General features: G+C 41.8%; 2 protein-coding genes across 2 annotated transcripts in view; both read left to right on the top strand.

The window, feature by feature from the left end:
- Nucleotides 1–21,322, top strand: part of LOC119499822 (trace amine-associated receptor 13c-like) — a 978,627-nt gene that overhangs the window by 500,101 nt on the left and 457,204 nt on the right. The gene's annotated exons all lie outside the window — the stretch shown is intronic.
- The window catches only part of LOC119499813 (aryl hydrocarbon receptor-like), a 41,905-nt gene that overhangs the window by 8,116 nt on the left and 12,467 nt on the right, over nucleotides 1–21,322 (top strand). Inside the window, exon 3 of the mRNA XM_037789014.1 lies at nucleotides 16,699–16,799. Coding sequence (XP_037644942.1) covers nucleotides 16,699–16,799 — 101 coding nt within the window. The remainder of the gene's footprint in view (nucleotides 1–16,698; nucleotides 16,800–21,322) is intronic.

Consider the following 21,322-nt stretch of genomic DNA (forward strand, 5'->3'; position numbering starts at 1 on the left):
GAAGTTACCGCTTTCATTGTTGTAGTCAGAGTAACGTGACGTCATATCCGTTCCGTATCCGTCAACCAAAACAAACCTCAGTTGGCCGCAGTGAGCCGAAGTGGTAAACACTACACATCCAGTAAAGAATGGAAACACTTTCAAACATTACCAGGAAAAGCAGAGCTAGACATCCCGGCTAAAGCTGCATGCTAACTCTGTCACGGACAGGAAACGTTATCGCATCGCGGTAACGTGCGGTCAAGCCGGCCGTCGCTCTCATATCCGTGGTCAAATGGGCCGACGCTACAACTGTAGAGCACCCATATACTGACATTTATGTTAAATGCATTCAAACGGCCCCGATGGAGCTGACCATGGATGGATAAAGAGAACGGAGCTGACGGGAGAGCTAGAGACCACCTTGGAGAAGTTAGAGGAAGTAGACACGTATGACTACGTCCGGTTTTCAAAATAAGGTGTTAACAAGGGGAACTGTATATAGAAAATACATATATGGAAATAAGATTGATTGGATTATATTCCCCAGAGGTATAAAACATGACATGTCCCTTATAGATTAAAAAGAAAATACCACAAATGTTTTAGGGAAATGTCTTTATTCTTTAATTTTTCGAGTTGCTGGTAAAGATTTAATAAATAATTCCTGACAATGACTGATATATTTGACTTCAGGACATCTATGACGACATACATGCTGAAAATCAAACATTTTTACAAGATTGATTTAGATATTTTCCAAAGTAAAAGTCCCTAAAAGTGTATGATTCAACTTTTTTCCCATAGTCTAGTGTTAAAAAAGTTAACGTAAATCTCATTAAATCATAATATCGAATCACAATACTTGTAGAATCGCGATACATATCGAATCAGCACCCAAGTATCGTGATAGTATCGAGTCAGGAGATAGGTGTATCGTCCCCGCCCTATTGTGTATATGTAGAAGCTTGTGATGCCCTGAAGAAACCAAATGAAGCCCACTCTACAGTAACTGCTATTATTACCGTTTTAGAGCTATCAATAGAAGTGATGTTTATTGTTCCCTTTCTATAACATATGGAAGTATTCGCCGGCTACTCGACCTGTCAGAGTACATCATTGATAATGGATTTCAGCACCAATAGGTCAAAGTGTAGCCTATAGACGAGCCCTGTTGTCTAACTGCATTAGCCTACTTCCTGGACAGTCTCTAAGTAATTAACGAGCTCAGGGCTCTTACATTAAGGAAGCGGCTCTCCGTGGACCCCCAAGGGCCCGTCGCTCCGGGGCCGCCTCTCCGTGGTCCGCCATAATTGTTGTATGCAAACAGCGCAAATCCTGCTCGTCAGAGGCATCCCGTAGTGGGTGGTCTGCGGAGCGATGACTTAGCTCCAGTACAGTCTGGGAACGCTGCCATTGCTTCAACTCCCAGCTCTGGGTGGATGCTCAGAAGTACCGTTAACATGCAATATTGAAATGTGTTAGAAGTGTTTTGTGCTGTGGAGAGTTTATATAGTAAGTATACTAATATCAGTGTATTAGTAATATACTTGTAAGCGTACTGCTTTAATACTTCTTGGCCCACTTTTGAATTTATTAAAGTATACTTTTAAGTATACTTTAATTGTAAGAATAGTAAACTTTGAGTACACAACTAGTTTACATTTAAGTCTTATTTTGTACTGCAACTATAGTATAAGTATACAGATAGTATACTAGTTACACACTTGTAAGTGCACTACTTCAATACTTCTTGGGACTAAATAGGCCCATTTTTTAGTTTATAAAAGTATACTTTAAGTGTCCGTATTGTACAGTTAGTTTACTAGTTTTATACTGGTAGCCCACTTTTTACTTTATGAAAGTACACTTTAAAGTATACTCTCAGTAAACTACTAGTTTAATAGTTTTTATACTGCAAGTATACTAACTTATCATTTTCTTATTATCAAAAGATTAAGTACAAGTATAAGCCAAGTATACTTAGACTTTTCTGCATACTTCAGTATGTTAGTATGAGCCAAGTTTGTTAAGTATATCTCTGATAAGTACATACAATGTAAACTGAAAGTATACTTTAAAAGAAGTACACTTGAATAAAGTAGTTGTTGGTGAGGGCTGGTGGCCGTGTGTGTAACTGAACATGTCGAAGGAGTTGAACAAAGCCCCGGCAGAGCCCGGCTAATCTGGCTGACATGTATTATCCAGCCCAGCTGCCATCTTTGTTATTGTCGGGAGCTCCAATGGGCTCGTCCCTCTCAGCCAGTCTGAGGAGAGGGGCGGTGACTCTCTTAAAACCGATAACGCCGGGATCACCCCACTCCGGGTGTGAGGCCGTAAGAACCGTCTTCACAGCTGCTGTCTGCCTTGTGGATCATTTATGCTCCATGTGTGACAACACAACTGTGGTTGGTTGACGGGTTGAATATGGAAATGTGAATATGTGTCATGTGCAACTGTCAACAGCAAGATTTACACTTCAGGCTGGAAGCTTTACAACCACATTACTGCTGTTGTGCACTGAAAGGCCACATGCAGTGTTTCCAGCAGTGTTGTCACAGATAAGTTGGCGTGGAGAATCACTGATATGCTTATTATTAGTATTAGTTTGCTTTCTGCTCTTTATCCATGTATGGGGGGGAGATTTATCTCAACAACTAGTGGTCAGATATCTGTATAGAAATCTGGTTTAGATAGTTAATTTGATTTTCTAATTATCTGGGAGATACCCTGACCTTCCCTCCAGTGCCACATTCAGGCTCTGATTTTCCACGGACCAATAAGGGTGGGGAAAAAAAACACCTGTTGTAGTCAGAGTTACGTGACGTCATATCCGTTCCGTATCCGTTCTGTATCCGTCAACCAAAACAAACCACAGCGAGGAAGTACAAAACAGCGGAGGATCCGCGTGGATACGACCTGCACCCTCACATGTAAAATCCAGGGTGGTAAACACTACACATCCAGTAAAGGATGGAAACACTTTGGGTTTCACACATTGACAGGAAAAGCAGAGCTAGACATCACGGCTAAAGCTGCATGATAACTCTGTCACGGACAGGAAACGTTATCGTATCGCGGTAACGTGAGGTCGAGCCGGCCGTCGCTTTCATCTCCGTGGTCAAATGGGCCGACGCTACGACTGTAGAGAAACCCAGATACTGACATTTATGTTCTCTGCATTCAAACGGCCCCGATGGAGCTGACCATGGATGTATAAAGAGAACGGAGCTGACGGGAGAGCTAGAGACGCACTTGATGAAGTTAGAGGAAGTATACACACGTGACTACGTACAATTTTCAAAATAAGGTGTTAACAAAGGGAACTGTATATACAAAATACATAATGGAAATAAGATTGATTGGATTATTTTCACCAGAAGTATAAAACATTACATGCCCCTTATATATTAAAAAGAAAATACCACTAATTTGTGAGGGAAATGTCTTTATTCTTAGATTTTTGGGTTGCTGGATAACATTTAATAAATAATGACTGATATATTTGACTTCAGGACATCTCTGACTACATACATGCTGAAAATCAAAAAATTTGACTGTATTAATTTTGATATTTTCCAAAGTAAAAGTCCCTAGAAGTGTATGATTCAAGTTTTTCCCATAGTGTTAAAAAAGTTAACAAAAATCTCAATTAATCGTAATATCAAATCGCTATGCTTAAAAATCGCCATACATATCAAATCAGCACCCAAGTATCGTGATAGTATCGAATCGGGAGATAGGTGAATCGTCCCAGTACTAGTAAATATCTCACAGCATTCAATATTACCTCAAAACTGCTCATGACAGCGTGGCCATTACGGATTTCTTTTCATTGTTAGTTCCAGTAGATGAGCAGTGACAGTCTCCGTAGTGAGGATCGGTCCAGTGGAGGTTTTCTCCACCGTAAACAACACTGACAAGACCCTGGATGACACAACTAAGCCAATAAGAGCTCTCCTGGGTTTCCTGGAAGAGTCACTATCACCGCAGCCAAACCGCCTCGATTGTCCCTCTCCTTTTCCTGCCTGCCCTCATTCACACCCGATCCCTTCCTCTTCTTCTTCTTCTTCTTCTTCTCTTTAATTGTTTTTCTGGAAAGGTTCCCTGAGTTTTCAAGGCAGGCCGCAAGAATCCAACCTGGCCGTCACGTGACCGCTGTTGCATAACCAGCCCACTCCGGCAGATGCATGTCAGATGGTCCGAGCTTCAGATATAACGCTGTATAGTTCACAGATCACTGTTTAAACCTGCAGCGGTACAGGACATGAAATTATGACTAATCCTGTGATGTTCAACATGCCTGTTGTTAAAGTGAACCGCGGCTCTCTTCAGATGCACTCTATTGTAAATATAGATGGAGATTAGGAGAAATAATCCCTGTGACTGCAGAGGGATTCACTGTGCTGGGGGTTTGGTGTCGGCTGTGTGTTTGAGCAGGCTGGTGTGGGAAGACTTGAAAAGTGTAAAGCAGGTTGTTTCAGGTTTGAACAGAATCTCAATGAAGAATAGCTGGAATATTTGTATACTTTTTAACTGATTTCCAGTGTTTGATGTCCTCATACATCATAAATGTTTCCTCCTGCCAGAGGACTAAGTAGTAGGACAGCAATATTTTGCATGGCAATATTAATAATATCGATATACGGACATCAAGTATCAACCTTTTATTCTATAAACTATTAACCTCTTAACAATCCGACGGCCGCTATTCTGTATTTCAGAGGTTGCAGCGGGCTCAATCTTAAAGATGGAAGTGAAGACACTGGTATCATATGAAACTAGAAAACCTAAAGAATCGAATGGTACCAACCATGTCATGTTAGCTCGTCAGGAAGAACGCTAAATAACGCTCTAAACTTACGCACAATTTAGGGGAAGAAAACCTGGCATGGCCATTTTCAAAAGGGGTCCCTTGACCTCTGACCTCAGGATATGTGAATAAAAACCCTGAGATGAACTCAGTGAAAACTGTATCTTTAAAAAAAAGGTAATAAATCACAATATATCGCGATACTCAGCATATCGCAAAATGTTTAAAACCGCAATAAGATCGTATCGTGACTCAAGTATGGTGATAATATGGTATTGTAGGACCTCTGGTGATTCCCAGCCCTAACTTATAAAGTGACTAACTATAAAGAAAATGATCAGCTGACTCTGCAGCTCCCCTGAGCCTTACAGAGCGTCTTTAGCATCTTTTAGCTCGTCGTTTTGGTTTCACAACTCGCAGTTTCCAGACGGAGCAGGCAACTGTGTTTAGTAAAATCTCTGATAAACCCACCGCACCCTACCTGCCCAAAACCCAAAAGACAGACGGACAAAGTTTGGTGAACATTAGCGGAGCTCATCAGGAGTTGGTAGAGACCAACATTGAGCTTAAAGCAGAGTGACTATTGGACTTAACATTTATAAAACTCCAAATGAATGTTGTTCTGTGTCTACTCTGCTAACGTGGTCGCCATATGAACTCTATGAAGTGTTAACAGTGTTATGTGTTTGTAGCCTTTTAGCGCTGCACCAACGTGGCCAAAAAAATCAGCTATTGCAGGTTTAAAGTTCTTAATATGACTTCCATCACTGAACAAATCAGTGTACAACACAGTTTACATTAAAAACGCTCCTCTGATAAATTACCTGATATTTTTATATGGAAAATATATCAATCCCCAGTCAACACTCGACAGTGAAACACTTTTGGTTCTTTTGTCTCGTATGGCCTTTCAACAGCAGTAGAGGAGAAATTAATTTTTCACAAGTTTCCATAAGGTAGACCAACCATTATATCTATTATAAAAGCACCGGCTTAAAATGCCTTCCATTAATAGAGAGATGGCAAACATGGACCTGCACAGCACACACGCATTATGCAACTCCCGCTGGATCAGGATATGAATATAGAAAATGAATTATGTAAAACACTATTCTGATCCGAGTAGAATGCAGCTTTGTTGTACGCTTGTTTTGCTGTACACATATTATTGAAACTACACTAAACTATTAATCTCTTGTTTTCCTTCAAAACGTCACATTTATTGGCAAATAACGCAGCTGAATTCATGTCAATCAATTCAGATGAAATGGCCGTGGGTACGTGTGCAGAACATGTTGCTGCAGGCCTGATGTCTGAGAGAGAAAATGAGGCCAAATAACTCAGTTTTAATGAAATTAATGTGCAGACATGGCTGCCACGGCACGGCACGCATAGTGTTGGCACACAGCCGGAAATATCTGTCAGAGCTGCAGCGTTTCTATAGCATGCCGCCGCCGCCGCCACCGCCGTTGCTGCTGTAGCTCCAGAATTGGTTATGTAAGCTGAAGGTCTTGTGATATGTCATGGTACCTATCTGTGTTTTGGTCTGCGATGGTTTGTTATTTGAAAAGCCGCCGCCCCTCCCCCTCCTTCCTGTAGGTCGTGTATCTGCAACACAAATGAAAGGCTGCAGCGCTATCTGGGCTACATGATCAGCAGCGGGTCATCCCTTCATGACGACCCTGCCTCCCTCCCTCCCTCCCTCCCGATGCCCGTCCTTCTCTCCGTCCTTCCCCTACAGGGCTTAACCCCCCTCCCCCAGCCCCGCTGATCACGATACGGCACAGCGAGGAATGCAGGCCACCAAAGGGAAAACCTGGTAATCAGTAGTGACCCCTCCCCACCCTACCCCGCCCAAATCCCATCGCTCCTCACCTCCTCCACCTCCTCCTCCTCCTCCTCCTCCCACCTCTCTGGATCGCCTCTCATAAGCAAATATGCAACCATGTGATCGAGAAACCTCGGGAGACACGAAAGCAGCACAGGGTGCGTGCTTTCCCCCCCTGCATTAGTGACCGCGTGTTCATGTTCAGCCTCTATATGTGTGGCTGTGTGTGTGTGTGTGTGTTGCGTGCATCCATGTGTATGTTAGTGGATGTGGGGGTGGTATGTGTGCATCGCGTGTTCATTTACTGCAGTGTTTGGGGGGGTGAAGGAGTTGAAGTGTTCTATATTTACTCGCTGCCATTCACACTCTGGTAGAATAATTAACACACAAACACACTCGCACACATACTGCATGCATGCACGGCGCTGTACAGTGTGTGTGTTTGTGTGTGTTGCTGCATGTGTACATGCTGACACACACATTCACTCTGCTACTCTCCGTCCTGCTCGGTGATGGGATGTCGAAATAGAAGCAGTGCTGTGCAGCTTGTTAACCTTCAGAGGTTGAATGCTGGTTTTGTTTTGTCACATGATGACATGAAGTTCTTTTAAATGCAGATGGACAAATATTATATAATGTTGTGTTTGTTTTTCATTTGAAAACAGTATCAACACTCTTTCTTCTTCTCTTGAAAGTGCTACTATTTCATACATTTTGTAGACTAAATCAAAACAGGTGGAAGAAGCACTCAGATATTTGACTTAAAGGCAGGGTACACTATTATCCACTATTAGTTATATTAGTTGAAATGGTCTTTACACCCCGACAGCGATCCATTACTGATGAGCTCTGTAAAAGAACCGGAAAAGAGCCGTCATCTGCTGTTGCTGTAATCCTGTAAAAACGTCTACCAATCACTGCCTCGAGGTCCGCTCGGAAAGAACCAATCAGATGCCTCCCTGCCTCCCTGCTCGTACTCTACCCTTAGCATGCACCAGCCTGAACTCAAAGCGCGTCGCCGCTGCACGTTTCCTGGAGATTGGAAGAGAAAACTCAGCCCTGCAGTAGCACTGCCGCGGTCACTTGTCATGAGGTAGCGTTGTTGAGTTGAGGTCCTCTCTCCGCTCTGTGTCTGTCCCTATCTTTAAGTTAAGGTACAAAAGTATTGGCATCAAAATATACTTTTAGGTCTCAAAAGTAAAAGTACTTATGCAGAGTGGCCCATTTCAAAATAAGGTATTATTGGATTATAATTGATGCATCATCATTTTAATGTTGCAGCTGGTAAAGTTGTAAACTTACTTTATATGCTGCTGGGTATCTTGTGTGTTTCCCCCTGGGGATAAATAAATTATTATATTATTTTAACCTGTAATAATACATCATAATTTATATGCTGATTATATTTTGTATTATTGATATGTAACGTAATTTAAGTTATCAGATAAATGTAGTGGAGTAAAAAGTATAATATTCGCCTCTGAAATGTAGTGGAGAAAAGTAGCGGAAAATGAAAGTACTCAAGTACAAGTACGCCAAAGTTGTGCTAAAAGGACCAGTATGTAGCATTTCGGGGGATCTGTTGGCAGAAATGGAATATAATATTAATGCGTATCTGTGGCCGGTGTGGCGGTGCGGCTCCTCGGTGCAGCAGCCAGACGGCCGCCTCGCCAGGAGGAGACGGTGAAGAAGAGAGAGAGTGAGAGAGAGTCGGCGTGTTGCGCTAATTCTTGTCTCATTTGTGGTCTGATAAAAAGTAAATTCATCTAAACTGGGCTGAAAAACGATGCAATCTGGTTGCCATGGTGATGAATTATGTCTGACTATCAACCACACCCCCATTCTCTGTTTGAGAAAGAACGTTAACCAAAAAACAGGAAGTAAAACCGGCTATAGCAGGGGCTTTAAACACTTGATCCAGGTGTCTGATCACTTTCTGCAGCTGCATTTCTAGCTGGAGTCTCACGCTGTAGAAAACAATAAGAGAATCAACATGTGAAAGTGACCAGTAATGTTGGAGGAGAACCCCCCCCACCCCCCGCCGGCAGACGGTGTTAACCTGCAGTAAATGTACTCAGTAAGAGAAATGAAGTGTGATGCGTTCGGCCACAAATGACTGACGGCCCTGTCAGCCGTGAAAGTAAAAGTGATTCTTTATTTTGCTCTGGTCCTCTGGTCCTCTGGTCTTCTGGTCCTCTGGTCTTCTGGTCCTCCGGTCCTCGCTGCCTGCGGTCTGAATCAGTCCTGGCATGGATCCAAAATAAACCTCAGCTCCTCCACCCCCCCACACACACTACTACGTAACCAGTATGGGCCATGTGGGTGGGGCGTGTCCTCTATAATCGTCAGCATTAACACAGCGGCTGAGGATGTCCAACACCACGGGTCCCTGTCACCGTGGCCAGATACCCCCCCCCCCTCGCTACAGGCTTAATACGCTGGGTTAATGCTGTCCAGATATAGCAGAGTTTCATGATTCAGACTCCTGCCATTGTTATCACATGTGACCAGAGACATGAGATATGTGGAGTAAACAGACAAGTTAACTCTGAGTACTATACGCACTGAGAAGCAAGCAGTGGGTTGACCAGTATGATGTCCATGGAGATGAACCTTAAAGGGAGATTTGTCAAGTATTTAATACTCTTATCAACATGGGAGTGGGCAAATATGCTTCTCTATGCAAATTTATGTATATATTGATTATTGGAAATCAATTAACAACACAAAACAGTGACAAATATTGTCCAGAAACCCTCACAGGTACTGCATTTAGCATAAAACAATATGCTCAAATCATAACATGACAAACTGCAGCCCAACAGGCAATGACAGCTGTCAGTGTGTCAGTGTGCTGACTTGACTATGACTTGCCCCAAACTGCATGTGATTATCATAAAGTGGGCATGTCTGTAAAGGGGAGACTCGTGGGTACCCATAGAGCACATTTACATTCACATATCTGGAGGTCAGAGGTCAAGGGACCCCTTTGAAAATGGCTATGCCAGTTTTTCCTCATCAAAATTTAGCATAGGTTTGGAGCGTTATTTACCCTCTTTCCCAACAACCTAGTATGACCTGGTTGGTACCGATGGATTCTTTAGGTTTTATAATTTCATATGATACCAATATCTTCACTCTAACTTTAAAACTGAGCCCGCTACAAACTAAGAATCGCAAGTTGTGTTAATACGTTAAAGAAATTAGTGGCGTTAAAACAAATTTGCGTTATTGCGTTAACTTTGACAGCCCTAATAATAATAATAATAATACATCATAATTGATAAATTGATTTATGTTTTGTATTATGAATCTGAATCTGAAAAGTAACTAAAGCCATTAGATAAATATAGTAAAGTAAAAAATGATTTCCCTCTGAGAGTAGTGGAGCAGAAGTATAAAGTCCAGTACTTCTTCACTCCAGCTTTAAAACTGAGCCCGCTACAACCTCCGAAAGATCAACTGCGTTAATGCGTTAAAGAAATTAGTGGCGTTAAAATGATTTTATGTTGATTAGTTAATATATAAATAAATATATTCCATACCACCACGACCAATACTAACACTATATAACACTAGAGCTTGAGCTTGTCAGTCATAGCAAAGCTAAAGTCTGCACCACTACATCTGTCTAAAAATAGCTCAGGAGAAAGTGTCACTCAGTGTTGGTTTTAACTGCAGCTCGTTGGTGTTGAGTAACACTTTATCCCAAATCTGTCCTGTGATTGGTTGATTGAAACACTTTGTTAAGTCTCTTTCTGGCAGCGTCATGTGTGTGTGTGTGTGTGTGTGTGTGTGTGTTTTTTGTTATCAAGGGTACATGGCGACCTGTAACAACGCTCTGGCAAGATGCCAGGACGGCATGTAGGGACGGGACAAGCACAGAACATCCCGCTAATCCCGTTGTAAATAGCATTATGGGACGAATTGAAAATGGGCAAATATTTGATAAATATTTGCAAATGTTTTTTTTTTTTGGGACTCAGCTTCCAGCAGAGTGAAGCCCTCTAGTGAGATAAACCCCAGCAGGTCTGGCTCTCTCCGTGGAGCGGTGTCAGGAAGATTTATACTGGAGGCCCCGTGATGAAGGCCGGGACCAGAGCCAAGCTGGCCTCTGGGTCACAGTCCCGGGACAACTGGACATCATTTAGTTTTGCAGGTCTGTGCTGTCTCTGTCCTGAAACTGTGTCTCCAAAAGACCATGTATAATCTAGCAGGAGACTAAATTCCTGCCTGGATTATGTTCACTTCCAGTTCTAGAAATGCCACGTTCTTCTGGATGGTTGGTGTATTTAGTGCAGGACTTTGACTCCAGAGACTTGGGTTTGCGTCCCATGTGTGTTCAGCTTTGGGTCACCAAAATATCTTGGTTGAGGCCATGCAGGGTTAGGATCATGGTTTTGGTTAGATATTGGAAAAGTAAATGCATGCTTCAAGTCAGCGTTTAGGGAAGTTCTTCAAGCTCAGCAATGGGTCCAAACCACCTCGGCAAGTGGTTTGATTGATGGGTTGACAATGCGTCTTGGTGGTCTTTAACACTTGTATTTAGCGCTGGCTGTCCACTTGTGATCCGATGACCCATGACGCATTTTAAAACCAAGTATAAGCAGGGTGTTTGGCCCCGACTTGAGAAGATAAAACCAACCAAAGATTAGGCAGAAAAATATAACTTGGATTCATCTGGACTCATGGGGGGTCCGACCTGCCCGTGTCATATTCTGTGTTTTGATGTACACTATATTGTTTGTTGATGTACACTATATTGTTTGTTGATGTACAGTATATTGTTTGTTGTCCAGTACCTTTAGAGCTCCATTATGCAAAGATAAGCATGTTTGGGAACGCCAAGCTGTTCTATTCAGTTCACTGGAAACGCCTCTGGGGTGATTGCCGGAGCGCTATCATGCCACATGTATGCGACGGCAGCGGGAATGTAAATTTTTCATTATGTACACTTGTGCCCGCTGAAGCTTGCTAACGAGAGCTGCTCTTTGTCCTCCTCTTGGCCATTCAAGAGGCTTTGTGTTGGCCCACTTTTTCTGGCTGGATTACGCTACTGATGCTGCTGCTGATGTGTACCTGTGGTCTGTGATGTGTAAACTACCAAAGTACAAACACAGTGCAGCCACAACACAAAGAAGTCGTGGTCACTGACAGAGGAAACACAGAGAGGACCGAGTACATGTCGGTGCAGTGACTTTTATATGATCTTAACATTGCGACCTCTCTTTTCTCGTGATCATCAGACAGAAAGGTTTGGTTTTGATCAAAGCTGTGTTTCTTCTGGATAAAAACATGTAGACTATAATGTAGTAATCATGTAAAATCAGCAGACATTACTGCCAGAGGCTGACCTTTAGTTATTAAAGCTGCAGCTTCATGCAACCAAACTGAACGTCCCGTAATGTTTTAGTGATTTATAGTGAGCCTGTGGTAGTATGTAGTGACCAGATTAGAGATAAAAAGCACTGCAATGATATAATTGGAGACTCATAATGTGCCTTTTTATCTGTGGTCTGGACCACTTAGTACTTGCCAGTGATTACTCTTGATAATTTAAATTTAGCTATAGTTTTTTTGTGTTTTTTCTTTTCATTTTTCTTTTTGAACATTATAGATATCCTCTGGAATCTGTGTGTATTATGGTAATAATATGAAAGGGGGCAGTTTGTAGTTGATATGTTGACAATATACTGCACAGTATTGTGCTAACACTAAAGGATGCATGTGCAGATAGACATGAATTCAACCGTGAAAAATGATTTGGAATCGGAAATTTTGAACTGGTAAACAAATGGCAACTAAAAATTATTTTCCAATGAATTATTACGTGTAGATTATTTATTTATGTTTCTTTTTGTTACTTTTCAGAACGGCCTCTTTGCATGTTTACGATTATACTTTTTTTTTTTTGTTAAGCATTTGGGCTGCAAAGTAGTGAAAAGGCCTACTAGAGCTTTCCGGAGCCGAAACGTTACGCCTTCAGATAACTGATTTTTATCCGGTTACCAGTGCAAAAATATTATATATAAAATATTTATATAACACAAAGAAGCAGCAAATCCTCACATTTAAGAAGCTGCAACCAGCACATTATTGTTTTTTTTGCTTAATAAAGGACTCAAGTTTCAGCACTAGTTGGTATTTGTGTTTTTTTATATGTGATAGCCGATCTGTCTTCATGGTCAGCAAACAAAGAAAGAACAAAGAACCCTGGCTGTAATTAAACTGGAGACATTGCGATGACATATGTAAAGTAGGCCATGAGTATACACCACATTTATTTTCCAAGCTGCATCAACATTTTATTATGATTTTTATCCAGCTGTGAGTAGCTCCTACGTTTCTTTGTGGGACAAGAGCACCACATTCTAACATATGCGATGCATCGCCCACGCCATCTCCTCACCGAGTCGACCCCAGGTGTCTGTATGGGAATAAGGTCAGGGGGTGTCCAACCAAAGCTGTGCCTCGTGTGAAGGTACCGGCCTCGTCGGACTCGCCGCACAAAGCCCATATGCTCTCCAGTGTCTGCCCCGACACTCCTAACACCGCCACGCCCCTCTGATGGACTCCTTGTTAACCCCCCTTTTGCAGACAAACAAAAGATCTGACCCAGAACCCAGGCACCCAATCATGTCATACATCACCCTCGGGGTCGAAGGTCATCACGGGTCGCAGCACGGCGCTCCCGCAGGGGTCAGAGATTAATGTGCTTGACCACTGCTCTCTTTCTCATGACATCACCGCAGCTCATCGTCTCACGTTATATAAATAACAAATGAATGATATTAGCTGCTACGGACAATTTACTTTATTATTATTGATCAACGGATAATCTGTCTGTCGGCTAGAGTCCACAGTGACGTCTTCAAACTGCTGTTTCTGTCTGACCAACAGTCCAAATACTCCAAGAAGAGCAGCACGTCTTCACAATCAATCATTAGACGATTTGTCATTCAAGTAATCAATTAATAGGCTATTAGCTTCAAAAGTAACAAATAACGTATTGTTATTGTTATTTAAAGCTTCAGTAGGTAGAAATGTTTTGGCATCATTGGGCAAAAAATCCATAATAACCTTTCAGCATATTGTAATTCAAGTGTTCTGAGAGATAACTTGACTTCTGTACCTCCTCATGGCTCTGTTTTCAGGCTTTAAAAAATCTATCACAGGTCATTTCAGAGAGAGAGAGAGAGCGTTCCTATTAGCTGTGTTCCGACTGGTGGGCGGTGCTTGATCTCAACGTAGCTGCCGGGTCACAAACTTTCTCATTTAACAGCTAAACCGTGCACTACAAGATGATTCTGAAAACATTTGGGGGAGAGAAATAGTCATTAACATGACATAATATTGATTCATATTTGATCAGCGCTGCCTATTTTGACCGTTTGGTCGGAGTTCGCCAGTGATTGACAGCCGGCTCTCATAGATGGCAGCTGGACGGCAGACTCCAGATCAGCTCTGATTGGTTGTTTTCCTCCGGTCTGTGAAATCCTGCAGATGCCGTTAGGAACACCGGAGGACACAGAGGAACATGATTTTTTTTTTTAGTTTATTGTTTTTAATGATCTTTGCTCCATTTCTACCTACTGCAGCTGTAAAATTGTTATAGAAGAATAAGAGAGAGAGAGAGAGACAACTTATTTTTAAACTCCCTTAAGACAGAGTTCGTCTCTCTTTCTGGCTTTGTTAGAGAAATAATTGAGTCTCTGTGTGCATGATTTCTCGACTTGTTTGCTTTTCTACCAAAATGTAATTGGTCACAAAAAAAACAACCTCTTCCTGGTAAATGCTGGATCTGCTCCGGGACGCAGGTTTACTGAGTTATCTGGATAACTTTGCTGAGAAAGACCTGAACAGTTACAGTTACATCAGCGCAGGTTTGCAGGGATTCCAGATAACTCAGAAAAGGTTCTTCTTGGAACAACAGATCCCTGAGCGTCGGATCACTCAAAAACACCGGTTCAGTTTCACACTATTCCACAATCTGACAGTCAAACAAAGCGTACTCTAAACACGGGCTGCACAGTTTTGAAAAAATATCTAATTGCGATTATTTTTGACTGATAATGCAATTGCGATATGATTTGCGATATTAGAGAGAATGATCATTTTTATATCATTATTCAGTGATTTTTGCATGGATCTGTACCAAACAGATGTTTTTCTTAAGTCTTTAGAATATGAGGCCAGAACACAAGCATCGCCCATCAGCTCGAGCACAGCCAATTCGAACGCTCTCTTTCTGAAATGACCTGTGATTGGTCAAAGTCTCCCGTCACGGGTTAGACGTTTTAAAGTCTGAAAACAGAGCCATGAGGAGGTGCAGAAGAAGTTTTCTCTCAGAACACTTGAATTACAATATGCTGAAAGGTTATTATGGAATTTGTGCCCAATGATGTCAAACATATTCTGCCTACTGAAGCTTTAAGGGAGTAAATAAAAAGTTCTCTCTCACTCTTACTGTTCTGAACTCTGGACTAGGAACTGATGAGGTATAACTTTGATATTTAACTTTAACATCAAGCGCTCCTCCTGTGCATTATTACTTCTTGCCGTCCGCAGCGCTGCTTCATGTCACCTCTGTGCTGCTGGCATGCATTTACATCTACATATGACACAAACAACTCAAAGAGCTGCCACTAGTGGTCAAAGACTCCACAGATCACCTTTATGGCAGGGACAAAGGAAGGTAGAGAGAGAAATAATAATGCGCAATGTTATTGGCTTTTCCTTATGAAAAGCCAATGCTATGTGGAGCAGTGGCCCCTCCACATATTTAACCCACCAGCCTGCTAACCGCTTCACACGCCTGGAGCACCAGAGCTGGATGGACGAGAGGAAAAAAAATAAGTTATGATGTCACGCTGGGAAAAAGGAGAATCCCATTAGGGATGAGAACAGCTGGGGCCACCAGCCAATGAGCGACTGGGAGAGGGAGGAGCAGGGGAGGAGCAGGGGGAGTGGTGAGACTGGATAGGAGAGTGGAGGTGGAGGCGGGAGGAGCTGGAGGAACTGTCACCTCATCTCACTTCAATGTGGCAACAACTCATTTCTGTGAAAGAAGGAAAGCTTTTCTCCAGCAGCTCTGTTCTCTCATCATTTTGTTTGGTAAAATAAAAAATACTAAAAGTTTGCGCTACTTTGCACTTGAATAATTTGCTCTAGGAACTATTTTATTGTGTAAATATCCGTCTTTTTAATATCTATTTATTCTTAGCAACCATTTTTTTCTCTATTCTATCCCTTATTATATTTTAGAGCTGCTACGATTAATCGATTAGTTGTCAACTATTAAATTAATCGCCAACTATTTTGATAATGGATTCATCGGTTTGAGTCACTTTTTAAAGAAAAATAAAAAGTCCAAATTCTCTGATTGCAGCGTCTTAAATGTGAATATTTTCTGGTTTCTTTCCTCCTCTATGATAGTAAACTGAATATCTTGGAGTTGTGCACGATCGATAATGAAAATAATCGTTAGTTGCAGCCCATAATGTATTTTGCAGTCCGTGACTCAGGGAGATGCTCTTCTGCTTCGTTGTTACTGTACAATGAAAATAAAGATACTTGAACGTGAAATTAGGTAAAAGTACTTAAAAAAACAAATGATTAATTGATTATCAAAACAGTTGCACTTTATTTCTGTATTTCATTCTGGTGTTGAGGATGTCATCGTCTAATATTCATTCACTTCAGTCAGTATATATCAAACTGTGCGTGGTGTTGTGCAGCTCCTGGGCTTCTCTGGAGACTCAAACAACAACAAGAGATTTGTTTTTCTCTTGTAATGTAATGTGTATATACCACTGATGTCAGAAGAATCATGAAGTTAAGCAAGTCAGATAAAATAAAAGGTCTGGATTTGGTGAATTAGACTTTCAGATTGGACGTAATGAATGTTTAATGAGCTGGGATCGGACGTGCATGCTGCGTCTTCAGCGTACTAAACATGAGGCGGTCTGACAGACACAGCAGTGCTTTGCAAACATTATTATAGGACTAAAAACCTGTCTGCCTTTCTCCTCCTCCACCTCCACCTCCACCTTCCCTCCCTGTGTGTCCCTCTCTACAGTCACCCTGAACGGAGTGACACCAGCCGCTGTGAAGGATGACGACAGTAAAACAGCAGCAGTGGTGGAGGCCAAGATTCCTGAAGGCGAGCTGTTGCTGCAGGTCAGTATTAAGATTTCTATCCACCATATATGTATTTATATATCTTCAACTATCTCTTTAATCGACTTTAGGTTCAATATCTGAGATTGTTTGTTGCGAACACAAACACTTAATTTCCCAAACGGCCAAACCACCGTGTTCAATATGTTCAATATGTTTATGGGTGGGATAGCGATCTGTTGATGAGCAACTGCACTGATTCAATTTGTGTGTCTGGACCGCTCTCGTGTTTTCGTTTTTTTTTTTCTTCCTGACAAGAGCCCAAAATCTATTTTGGCCAATGACAGAGGCTCAGGGGCTCAGGGCAGCTTACCACTCAATACGTCTGGCACTGTCTGCTCTGCCGCGCCCTAATCTGAGCCACCTAAAGAGCTCTGTGTGTTTGGGAGAACTTTTGACAAAATGATTCCTGACGAAATATGGATTCTTCTAGAAAAGAAATGTGACATTTTAAAAGCAGGATTTGTGATTCAAAGACCAGGTTTCAGCCTGCTAGTCCTCAAATCACAATCAGATTATCATCACTGTCATCTTAAAGGACATTTCTGTTGTTTAAGGGGGTCATATTTTGGTAGTTTTTCGGTCATCATTCCTGTCAGTTATGGTCACATTTAAAGGAATATTTGCTTTCTTGCCGAGATGAGAAGATCAATACCACTCTCTAACGTCTGTATGATGAATATGAAACTACTATACCACTATCAGTTGATTAGCTTATCTTAGCATAAGTAAGTGTAAGTGGGGTAAAACCGCTAGCTGTCTTTAACAACGTCACCTGACTTCCTCCTTCACTGCTATCATAATTACTATGGCCGCTAGAGGGCGCTGTCACTTACACATGTGTAGTTTTGGGGTACTTACTGAAACGACTGGTGTCGTTCTTCTTAGTCGGTCTCCCTTTGGGATGAACTGGAACGCTGACTGTGAACCAGACCTCATCACACAACACCAGAGACGTTTACATTCACAACATATTCAGTATTTTGCTCTTGTTCCGAAAAAGACAACATTCCTACTAAGCTGTTTACATGGCTAATGAAAATGAATATTCCCGTTTACATGCAGCCGTGCATATTCAGATTAACGTAACTGGTGGTGGACTTGTTGGACTGTGTGAACACAGCCTCCCTCTTTCATTCCTTCAACCACCTTCTTGAAAAAGTCTGTGTTGCGATATTTGCGCATATCCAAAAATCTGCTGATATCCAATTTTTAAAAATAGATGTGTTTCTCCTTCAGAACCAGAAATGTGGGCTTTTCTTTTGGGCATGCATCTCTGCAAACTGTCGGCTAGTTGGTTTGTGTACAACGCACAGAGCTGGATGTAAACAGACAAGAGGCCGTGTGTCGCAAACTGCAGTAAAAACCCCAGTCGAGATGCACATTCTGAATGTTCTGTATACATGTCCAAAGAACACTCCTAAAACCTGAATAGCATCGGTATATCCAACATGTCTTAATCTGAAAATGCTCCATGTAATCAGTGTTGGACCTCTTGTGTGTGAACGGGAGCAAATCTCTGCAGCCAGGTTCCAACATCTGGTGGAAAGCCTGAAACCAGAAGAGTGGAGGCTGTTATAGCAGCAGATTAAAGCCTGTGGTTTTGGAATGAGATATTTCATAATCACATATAGGTGTAATATTTCACGTGTCCACATACCTTTGGTCATAGAGTGAAGATAATGACTAAACACGGCCTCACCATCTGACTTCTCATGTTGCTGCTCTGCTCTGTTGCTACCTCTGCAGAACTAAGCAGTACAGACAAGAGGAATGAAAGACAAATGGAAATTGACTTTCCTTTTAAACATGAATATTGTCTGGTTTTCTAGACATAGTTGTGAACAGCTTCTCTGTTCCAACATTTGGATCCAAATGTTTTAGATCCATTGAATGAAATCAAAATAACCATCATCTCTTTGTAAATCAGAACATCTTACTGTTTGAAAATCTGCACATTTCGCTGGAATTTCAAGTCACAGTTGAGCTTTTCAAGAAAAGGCGATCAACAGCTCTGTTTTCCATTCCAGTGAAAGCAGATAAAACAAAGTCTCCTGGTTCACGGCGGTTATGTGCCCTCTGCGCTGTATGTGTGATTGAGTGGAGAGCGAGCTCGCTGGCTGCCAGATCTTTTTGGGATCCGCTGGAGTCATTGATTTTCCAGTCCAGTTCCTCCCAATGTGCATCACACTGGCATTCCAGGAGAGGAGAGGAGAGGAACCAGCCTGCTCGCCATACCCCGACCCGACCCGACCCGACCTGACCGGGGGACGTTTCGTTATTATGATAAGCCTACATTTCCCCAGCTTGTTGGTAATGAGAAATGAAAGCTCATTTGGAGGAAAGCGAGGGAGTGTTCCACAGGGGGGCCTCTTCTTCCTCCTCCTCCGCCTCCTTCTCCGCCTCCTCCTTCTAATCGTCGGGATGAGCGGGGAGACGGACAGCGAGCCGTTCACAGGCTGAGGAAATGCAACGTTTTATTTCTGAAGCAAAGGTTTCTTTGCTGTTCTTCACATCAGACGCTGGTGAATTATAGAGGAGCTGTGAGCACATCAATTATTCACTCTCAGAAAATGGAGGAAACACGACAGATTGTTAATATAATATATTAATATTAATTGTGCTTTTACTTTTCAGTCATTATTGAAAATAAACATGTAGAATTTGGACATTTTGAACAATAAACCTGACAACAAACCTGCTCTCATTTTTTCTATTTAATGCAAAATCTGTCAGCCATCACTCTTCTTTTGCTCACACACATGACTGATTCAAATCATCTGCAGCTGGGAGGTTAATGAGTGCACAATGAGTCGATGATTTGGTGTTTAACAGTATGGCCTCATTTCTGACGGTACACACCTCTTTTCACATCATACGTGTCAACCTTGAGACATCAAAAACAGGGAGGATTTCAAAACCAAAGGACTTTGTTTCCTGCGTTCTGGTGACTTTTAAAGAATGAAAATAGCAAAATAATAAGTACACTGCAACGGCATTATTATGTTAAATAGGCCTACTTTTAATTCAGTTTTTAATTCTCAACTTGTGTGAATCTATCGTATAAACTCAGCTAATATTCATCAGTTTTCATTCATTCATTTCTTTGCCCCTGCTTGAGTATTTATTTCTCTTAGTTCTCTCCATCTCTCTCTCTGAAAGTCCTTTCAGACACAACGCGACAACGGCACCACTGCGCTTTGAAACCGGTTAATTCTGGCGGTGTCACGAGCAGCTCTTCTCCGCGAGGAAAAGACATAGGTGTACTGTAGCACCCTATTGCCGTCCGGATGGAAACAGTAGAGCTTATTAACGCTGTACAGCGCCAGAAACATGTTGAGATAACGAAAAAGGGAAAAAAAAGGGTGAAAATTTGCCAGAAATCGGGAGAAATACGGGAGACTTGTGACCCCGGGAGGAAGCCGGGAGGAAGCCGGGAGAGGGAGAAGTATGTTTCACATCACAGCAGGAGCAGCAGAGTATTTTGTATTTTTCCTAAATCTGAATAATTGTGGAAAATTTTACTAGAGGTTAATTATTTCAAGATTAGTGTAACAGGAGTAGCTGGAAAACTGCTATCATGAAACAGAAATCAGCATCCGCTCGGTGGCTGTTTATGTGAAACACTCAACCTTGACAGTTGGGTGTTTGTGTTTACTCTGGAGGACGTGATGAATCACCGGTGTATTATCAAAGAGAATAACATCTCCAGCGTTAGTCATCTCTGTGCCGTGTGGGCAGATTTAGGGAAGAGATGACTGTGCTTGTACAGATGTGTGTGTGTGTTTATGTCCATGTCCATGTCTGTTTATGAGATGTTGCCATACAGAGAGGGAGGGCACGTGTGCGTTTAGTGAGGTGGAAATGTTGCACCAGCTGTTCCTCTTTGAAGAGAGACAATGAGTGTGCTCCATTTCACTTAACATCCTACTCCATTTTCCTTCCTTGTCTCCTTTCCTTCCTTCCTTCCTTCTTCCATTTGTGATCCAGGCTTTTATTTTACTGTAATGCTGCCATCTACTCTGACATCACATCCACGCTGCTGCTGTGGCAACAAATGGATGAAACTTTATAAATACAAATAGAAAGAAATTAAATAATTCATATCAATAAAAAGGTTATAAAGGTAAAGGGGTTGACAGTTTTGCCCATATGCTTCGCATATCTTTGTTGACTAAGGTCCACATTCTTTTCGGCATCTGGGCACAAAAAATATGTATTTATTCTCAACGTTGTTGCATTATAAAAGTCTGCATTTTTCCGTTGGACTGAAGTTTGTGATTTCACCAACTTATCCGTATTGGATGCAAACTCATCATCAATAATTCCCAGGAATTTTGTTGTTGACACTTGAGGCATCTCAACAGACTCAATTTTAATTTTAGATAAATCCTTAAGAGTATGATTTTTTACCACTGAAAATAATAAAGTTGGATTTTTCGATATTCAAAGAAACCACAAACAAACCACCGTTTCACGAGCAATATTTTGGTCATTCAGAGCCATGAAAAATAGTTCTGACT

Source organism: Sebastes umbrosus, chromosome 13 (genome assembly GCF_015220745.1).
Source record: "Sebastes umbrosus isolate fSebUmb1 chromosome 13, fSebUmb1.pri, whole genome shotgun sequence".
In the NCBI taxonomy this organism is placed as follows: domain Eukaryota; kingdom Metazoa; phylum Chordata; class Actinopteri; order Perciformes; family Sebastidae; genus Sebastes; species Sebastes umbrosus.